General features: G+C 38.8%; 1 protein-coding gene across 1 annotated transcript in view; it reads right to left on the bottom strand.

Moving 5' to 3' along the window:
* Positions 1 to 9,259, bottom strand: part of CD80 (CD80 molecule) — a 47,580-nt gene that overhangs the window by 4,694 nt on the left and 33,627 nt on the right. Inside the window, exons 5-6 of the mRNA XM_081086459.1 lie at positions 8,141 to 8,254; positions 6,656 to 6,771 (exon numbers count right to left, since the gene is read on the bottom strand). Coding sequence (XP_080942585.1) covers positions 6,671 to 6,771; positions 8,141 to 8,254 — 215 coding nt within the window. The 3' untranslated portion in view covers positions 6,656 to 6,670. The remainder of the gene's footprint in view (positions 1 to 6,655; positions 6,772 to 8,140; positions 8,255 to 9,259) is intronic.

Below are 9,259 nucleotides of genomic sequence, written 5' to 3'. Positions count from 1 at the left end.
ACAAGCAGTGAATAAGGGTTGCCTTTTCTCCACAATCTCTCCAACACTTTTTATTGCTTGTCTTGTTGATAGTGGCCACACTGATGTGCAGTGGTAACTCATTGTAGTTTTGATTTGCATTTCCCTAATTGCTAGTAAGGTTGAACATCTTTTCATATATCTATTGGCTGTTTGTATGTCTTCTTGGGAGAAATGTATTTTCAGGTCCTCTGCCCACTTAAAAAAATTATATATACATATATTTGATTTCAGAGAGGAAGGGAGAGGGCAAGAGAGATAGAAACATCAATGAGGAGAGAAAATCATTGATCAGCTGCCTCTTGCATGCCCCCTTTGGGGATAGAGCCTGCAACCTGGGCATGGGTCCTGACCAGGAATTGAACCATGACCTCCTGGTTCCTGGATCGATGCTCAACCACGGAGCCACACTGGCCCAAATGGGTCACAAGAGCAAATGGACATAATTGACATTTAGAGAGCCTTTCATCCCAGAATATCAGATTATACATTCTTCTCCAGTACACATGGAACATTCTTAAGGATAGACCAATATGTCGGGTCACAAAACTAGCAAATAAATTGAATTTATTTCGAGAAAATTAAAATTATATCAAACATATTCTCTGACCATGATGTCTTGAAATTAGAATCAACTGTAAAAAGAAAGTAAAGAAACCCATAAATATGTGGAGATTAAACAACATACTACTAAAAAATGACTGGGTCAAAGAAGAAATAAAAGATGAGATCAAAAGATATATAAAGACAAAGGAGAATGACATTACAACATTATCAAAACTTCTGGGATACAGCGAAAACAGTAATAAGAAGGAAGTTGTTAGGGTTTTGCTGATGACATAGGCTGTGAAAGAATTCACAACTAAAAGAAGAGATGTAGAGAGGAAGTTTATTTTACTTTCCACGAAGGGTAAGGGCCAAGTACTGCTAATCAATACAGGGCAAGAAACAAGAATTATCTTCCATTTTTAAAGAGTAATGGCTGCTGTTGCTAAAATCCTAAACAATATACTAGCAAATCGAACACAATAATACATTAAAAAATAATACATCACGATCAAGTAGAGTTTATTCCAGGGGCACGAGGATGTTTTAATACACACAAATCAAGCAATAATATACCACACTAACCAAACAAAGGGTAAAAATTATATGATCTTATCAATAGATACAGAAAAAGCACTTGAAAAGATGTAACATCCATTTATGATTTAAAAACTCAATAAAACGAGTATAGAAGGAAAGTACTTCAATATAATAAAGGCCATGTATGACAAACCCTAAACTAATCATAATGGTGAAAAACTGAAAGCTTTTCCTGTAAGATTAGGCACAAGACAAGGATGTCCACTCTCACCACTCTTATTCAGCATAGTGCTAGAAGTCCTAGTCAGAGCAACTAGGCAAGAGAAAGAAGTAAAAGGCATCCAAATGGGGAAGGAAGAAGTAAAATTGTCTTCTTTTTTTTTTTTTTTTTTTTTATGGAGGACATGATTCTGTATATAGAAAACCCTAAAGACTTCACCAAAAAAACTATTAGAAGCAATAAATATAGTAAAGTTGCAGGGTACAAAACCACTGTATAAAAATTCACTGCTTTCATATATACTAACAACAAAACATCAAAAAGAAATGAAAAAATTTTATTTTGCAATTGCAACCAAAAGATTAAAATACCTAGAAATAAACTTAACAAAGAATGTGAAGGACCTATATAGTGAAAACTACAAGGCATTATTAAGAGATTGAAAAAGACTCAATGAAACGGAAAGATATTTCATGTTCATGTATTCAAAGAATCAACATAGTGAATACATGCATATTACCCAAAGCAATATACAGATTAAATGCAATCTCCATCAAAATACCAATGTCATTTTTAAAGGAAACAGGGCAGCAATGGGCAGCAGCAGTTCCTATTCCCAAAGCCCTCTTTTCTCTGGCTTCTTAGTGAGCTAAAGCAGCCCTATCTAGACTCATTTCCCCACCTAGTCCCTCTCCTGTTATCCTAGGCCAGTGGTTGGCAAACTCATTAGTCAACAGAGCCAAATAGCAACAGTACAACGATTGAAATTTCTTTTGAGAGCCAAACTTTTTAAACTTACACTATATAAGTATGCTGGGGCCTAGCCCCAGCAGGTCCAGGGGTCCCCAAAGGTGTGGACGGAGTCAGCGAAGAAGGAGTGACACAGAGACAGCGTTCAGTTGATCAGCAGCCCAGCCAGGATCTCTAGCCAAGTTCTGGTCAAGATCTCCAGCGAAGTTCTGGTTAGGATCTCCAGCCAGGTTCTGTGTCTATGTTCTCTTGCTAGGTTCTCCAGCCAGGTTCTGTCCAGGTTCTCCAGCCAGGTTCAGTCACCAGGTTCTAGTCAGGTTCTCTTGCCATGTTCTATCCAGGTTCTGTAGCCAGGTTCTGTCTCTAGGTTCTTCAGCCAGGTTCTCTCGCTAGGTTCTGTCTCTAGGTTCTGTGGCCAGTTTCTGTCCAGGATCTTTTGCCATGTTCTCTCCAGCGAAGTTCTTCTGTCTCTAGGTTCTGTGTAGGTTCTGTGTCTAGGTTCTGTGTCTAGGTTCTGTGTCCTGTTGTCTTGTTACATCTGTATTTATACCAGTTGATTCCAATCCTATCAATCTCTATTCCAAAGGTTAGGGCGTTTCTTATCTCCATTCCAGGGAGTAAAGATTATGTAGTTTAAGCATGATTGTTCGTAGTTAAAGTGATTAATTACCCACCTGGCACTTAGTTAAGAGGTTTTATTCCCTCCCTAACTTCAGGGGAAAATCCCTACCTGGGGAAACAACCTTTCTCAGAGAGGTGACCTTGGTTAAAACACATAGTGCCAAGAAGGTGAGCAAACATATTAAGAACAGCATGCCATATATGCCAGGTCCCTTGAAACAGCAAGGATGGACTGGCTCCCGGCATAAGTAGGTACACTGTTATTAACTTAATTAGGGTACTCCTAAGGCTTAGGTTAGGAAGAGCCACACTCAAGGGGCCAAAGAGCCGCATGTGGCTCGCGAGCTGCAGTTTGCCGACCATGGTCCTAGGCTAGCGGTCGGCAAACTGCGGCTCACGAGCCATATGCGGCTCTTTGGCCCCTTGAGTGTGGCTCTTCCACAAAATAACGACTTCTGCGCATGGGCCACGAAGTTTCAATCGCACTGTACGTGCACGCCTGCACGTGGTATTTTGTGGAAGAGCCACACTCAAGGGGCAAAGAGCCGCATATGGCTCGCGAGCCGCAGTTTGCCGACCACTGGCCTAGGCCCTTCCTTGTTTCACTGTCCCCAGCTTTAATAAATGTTCTCTAAAATTCACCTGGACACATGTTGTGAAATTTTTCCTGCACAAAGTCAGGAACCCACACACTACCAGCTGGCCATAAGCAGACCTGGTCAGGGCAGAGTCCCCTGTCCAGTAACAATCATCCTGGTGGGATAGGGCTTCCTAGAAAGTGAGAAGTGAACAAGAAGTTGAAATAAAAAGTAAACAGGATAAGAAACTGAGAGATTGCTGTGGGGAAAATATGTACAGGCTGCTGTGGTGTTACGAAAGAAATCTGAGCCTCATGTCCAATTTGAGTTCTGGTTTTGCTCCTCTTCTGTCTGACCTTAGCAAATCATTTAACCTCTAAGATCCTTGTGTTTCTCTCCCATAAAGTGGAGGTAGAAAGATCATGCTTGTAGAGATTTTTACAAGAGTAAAATAAAATGTTTTTGTAAAATATAACCTGTTGTATGTCTCAGGTATTTCATCTATTTTATTATTGATTTCTAGAGAGAGAAGGAGGGAGATGGGGGGAGAGAGAGAGAGAGAGAGAGAGAGAGAGAGAGAGAGAGAGAGAGAAACATCAATGTGAGAGCAGAACATCCATTGGCTGCCTACTGCATGCCCCCTATTGGGGATTGAGCCCACAACCCAGGAATGTGCCCTGACCAGGAATCAAACCAGCAACCTTTAGGTGCATGGGATGACATCCAACCAAGTAAGCCACATTGGCCAAGCATCATCTTTTATTTTTATATTTTTATTTTTTTTATCTTTTATTTTTTAATTCATTTTTCTTTTCCTTTTTTAAATTGAATTTATTGGATGTGGCTCAGTGGTTGAGCATTGACCTATGAATCAAGAGAATCGATTCCCTGTCAGAGCACATGCCCAGGTTGCAGGCTTGATCCCCAGTAGAAAGCATGTAGTAGACAGCTGGTCAATGATTCTCTCTCATCATTGATGATTCTATCTAACTCCTTTCTTTCTCTCTCTAAAGTCAATAAAAACATTTTTAAAATCACTAAAAAATAAGTAGACTTTATTGGGGTTACATCGGTTAATAAAATTATGTAGGTTTAAGGTGTGCATTCTATAGTATGTCATCTGTATACTGTATTATTTTATTTTTCAATTACAGTTGGCATACATTATATTAGTTTCAGATGTACATCCCAGTAATTAGACATTACATAACTTATTAAGTGATCTCAATAAATATATCCATTTGACACTATACATAGTTATTAGAATATTTTTTACTATATTCTCTGTGCTGTACTTTACATCTCCATGACTATTCTGTAACAACCAACTTGTTCTTCCCAATCCCTTCACCTTTTTCATCCATCCTCCCTCCTCTTCTCCCACCTGGCAACTGTCAACATGTTCTCTGTATCCATAATTCCGTTTCTGTTCTTGTTCATTTATTTATTTGTTTGTTTAGATTTAGTTGTTGATAGATATGTATTTATTGCCATTTTATTCATTTTTTTTTAATCTTTTCTTTTTCTTCTTAAAGAAGACCCTTTAATATTTCATATAATACTGGTTTGGTGGTGATGAACTTCTTTAGCTTTTTCTTGTCTGGAAAGCTCTTTATCCGTCCTTTCATTCTAAATGATAGTTTGGCTGGATAGAGTAATCTTGCTTGTAGGTCCTTGCTTTTCATCACTTTAAATATTTCTTGCCAATCCCTTCTGGCCTGCAAAATTTCTGTTGAGAAATCAGCTAACAGTCTTAGAGAACTCCCTTATAGGGAACCAACTGTCTTCCTCTGGCTGCTTTTAATCCTTCGTAGCCATAAGTGTCTATAGACGCAAGCGGTGGACTTTCCCCACACGCCACACGTGTCTATAGCTGCAAATCTCACATATCAACTCTGGTCGTCCAATTTTAAAAATCAGACTTGTTAGTGACATCTCTGGGTTTGTAAAGAAAATTATGGTAACTTAAATATGTAAATATTCTAGTACATAGGGAAGAAATTCCAATATTGATATACTAGTATAGGGCTGCCACTCAGACTCGTGAGAGATAAACACTGCGACACTTGAGATTTTTTTTGGTTCATTGTGACACTTGAGATTTGTTTGTGTTATCATGAATTTCACACCTAAAATGGTAAACATGGTGTGCGTTCTTTATTATTTTTTTACAGATATCATCTTTGGCGCATCAACAGAATTTAGTGTTTTTGAGGCTTTTTGTGTCGACGGTTTATTTTTATTTCGTACTCGCTTTTGTTGATATTTCCGTAGAATTGAAAATTATTATTTTATTATTGAATTTATAGTTGTAATATATTGTGCAAATAAAATTAAGCCCCCATAAATGGCACCAGATGAAGAAATAATCGAACCAAGCACCTTGCAAGAGGAAGATGATATCCTTTATTCAACTCCAGAATCAGATGATTTTTTTAAATTAAATTCAAAATATTGTGGCGTGTGGGGATAGTTTCTATTTTGGATGCATGGCAGTTAACTGGTTAAGATTCTCTCTTTGTCTTTAACCTTTAGCATTTTAATTATGATATGTCTTGGTGTGGGCCTCTTTGGATTCATCTTGTTAAGGACTCTATGTGTTTCCTGGACGTATACATGTACTTCCTTCACAAAATTAAGGAAGTTTTCTGTCATTATTTTTTCAAGTAGGTTTTCAATTTCTTGCTCCTTCTCTTCTTCCAGCACCCCCATGATGCAAATGTTGGTATGTTTTCAATGATGAAGGGGAATCCTTGATCAGCTGTCTTCTGCACACCCCCTACTGGGGACTGAGCCCACAATCCAGGCTTCTGCCCAGACTGGGAATCAAACCGTGACCTCCTGGTTCATAGGTTGATGCTCAACCACTGAGCCACACCAACCTGATGAGAAATAATTCTTTATGAAATTTGGCTCTGTGGTTGGATCAATAGGATGACTCTGTTACTAAAAGGCAGAGCGAACAATGAAGGTGTTGCTGAGTTAGTACAGAGTGACTCATAAATGACATGAATCTATGTCCATCAGTACTGAGGGAAACAGGGAAAATGAGATGATTAGAATAAGGAGTTAGATCAGGAATATTACTTCAAAATGAACTTAGTGTTTTGTATATAATGAAAGACATTGAATTAGCTTACAAGAGAGGAACATTTCAAGATGGCAGAATAGAACAGCAAAGGAGGTTATAAGAAGGAAATTGCAGGGAAAGAGGACAGAGGTGCCAATCCTTTGCTTAGAGTATCTGAAAGAGGTTTTTGAGAAGGTGGGGTAAGAAGTAGAAGCTCTTAAATTTGCTACTGGGAGGAAGAAATCCCTGTGCCTCCTGATGGCCATGATCTCATATGTCCCACTATGGTAGAGAAGAGCTAAAGGGTGCTACCTTTAGATGTTCTGTTCAGCCTGATGCTTCTGCAGATCCTGAGACGATAGGGGAGATTGTTCTCATTTCCATACTCTCCCCACTCTTCCTTCTCTCTCTCCATCTTGCAGCAGGTCCTTGAAGATAAACACAAAAAATAAAAATTCAGATAGGTGAATTTCCCTTAAACTGCCCATATAGTTCAGCAAACCTTCAGATTGGCTTAGAACTTGGATGATTTCCACCCCCCACCAACAGGAGCCATTTGCAATGCTTGGAGACATTTTTGATGGTCATTATTGGGGAAATGGGTGCTATTGATATAAAGGGAGTAGAGCTAGGGATGCTGCTAAACATACTACAATGCATAGAGTAGCACCCTAAAACAAATAATTATTCATTTCCAATTGTCCATAGTCTAAGGATGGGAAACCTGAACTAGAGAGATAAGGCTGGGTCAGTCTGTATCAGAACCATCCTTGAGCCACCAGACCTTTCTCATCCTACCCATGGGTTGAGTTGTTCATAACAAAGAGTCTCTAGTGTTTTCCCTGACCTTTGACATTTTTTGTGTTGAAGGTTGAGAAAATCAGTAGATGTTTTTTCCCTCAGTGTATATGATTTCTCCTCCAAGAAAGGTTGATACTCCTTCATGGCAAACTTGGCCTTAACTCTGGCCTAGCAGTTCCTCTTCATTTAATTAGAGATTGAAGGAAGTATAAATGTAAAGCCAAACTTTTAAACTTGTAGGGAAAAATATCCTAGATGTATTTTCTTTCCTCAACTACTCCTGATCTTTCACCCAAAAATGTATTCTGTAGAATTGAGAATTGGTAAAATCACTTGTGGCTATGTAGTTTCTTAACTCCATTAGTGCATTTTACCTTTCTCCAAGAAAATGATTCCTGTCCCCCAAATCTTGTCATTTATGATTTTTCTCAAATTCTGAATAAAAAATTAGAATATTACATTACATCGGAAATGTTTTCATCTTAGTTAGCAAGCCTCAGTGTCTCCAAGACAATATTATAAAGTTAGGGGGGAAATGAAAGGACTAAATTAGAATTTAGTGTCTTCAGGGCCGTGATTTCTTATCTCCGTAAATTCATTGCCTAGTAGAGTGCCAGGCACATAGTAGGTGTTCAAGAAATGTCTGTCTAGTGAGTGAATAGAACTTGCTGTGCCATGGAAAGGAGACACTGAAATTTCCATAGACTTTCCCAAAATGAGAATAGCTTAACATCTCAGAGAGATGCTAAATCGTACTAATAGAGCTTGGCAACGGTTCTCAATCTTTGGCGGTCGAACGACTCTTTCACAGGGGTCGCCTAAGACCATCCTGCATATCAGATATTTATATTATGATTCATAACAGTAGCAACATTACAGTTATGAAGTAGCAACGAAAATAATTTTATAGTTGGATCACAACATGAGGAACTGTATTTAAAGGGCCAGAAGGTTGAGAACCACTGGCTTACAGGATGATAATAGGAAAGCACTTACTGTTGCACAGGCAGCAATAACAAAATACTGCAATAACAACGATCACAGAAATCCCAACCACTATGATTAAGATCGAGAGCCAGGACTGATTAAAAGGAGAGGTTGTTGGCTCAGCTGTGGAGGAAAAAGGATAGTATTAGCTCTAATGTGTTTCCAGTTGCTTGATACCCATTGTATGCCTCTTATTTTGACAGAACTGCAAAGAGTATTTTTCACTTCTTTGCCTGGTCAGCTCTCCAATACTCAGCTGATAGCATTTTCTTTGATAACTCACAAATCAGATATATACTTGTGGGCAGCTGATAATCCAGATGTCAGATATTGAATGTGAGAAATAAAAATAAATTTTGAACTTCTGTACTTACTGAGTTAAGCTAGCATAAAAAGGACTCTATGGAGACACTTTAAAAGTCGCCCTTTGTATCTCACTTTTATAGTTGATATTACTATGTATTACTAATAATAATCAGTTGATTTTGTGTTCTAGATGTACCTTATTTTTCCTTATCCAGTTCTGTCATGCTTGCTCCCTTTCTCTTAGCATGTTCTCTTAACACACACACACACACACACACACACACACACACACACACACACACCTCTTAGTAACTACCTAAAACATTCATTCTGCATTCATTTTCAGATACACATTTTTCACCATACAGCCTAGAGAGTTTCTGGACTGGTAGAAGAGGCTCAGCAGAGAACTAAGAGTGGATGTGGCTTGGTATTAGGTAGGATCATCCTGGCTATCAGATGCAGAACACAGGGAACAGAGGGAACACAGGGACACAAGGAAGGATGTAGGTGGGGGTCAGGGGGTGGGGTAGAGAGTATTAGGAGCAGCTGCTACAACATCTATTCTTCAACCCCTTGGGGCAACAATATCTGGAGAAAGGGCAGGAACACAAATTAAAAGGAATATTCATAGCTCATCCTCTCCCGGTTTCTCTGGAATAGCTTACAATAAATATTAAACACTAACTTATTGTTTCTCATATTTCTGATTACCAAGCCTTGTGGATAACTTTCCAAAGTTGAAATGTTTTCCTCCTTGGACTTCCACGACACCACATTCTTCTGTTTCTGCTGGTTGTGACTCAGTTGTTGTTGTTTTTG

This window comes from Myotis nattereri (assembly GCF_964212035.1).
Source record: "Myotis nattereri genome assembly, chromosome: 3".
NCBI lineage: Eukaryota > Metazoa > Chordata > Mammalia > Chiroptera > Vespertilionidae > Myotis > Myotis nattereri.
The sequence above is the reverse complement of the archived record's forward strand: the minus strand, read 5'-3'. Positions and strand labels throughout refer to the sequence as shown.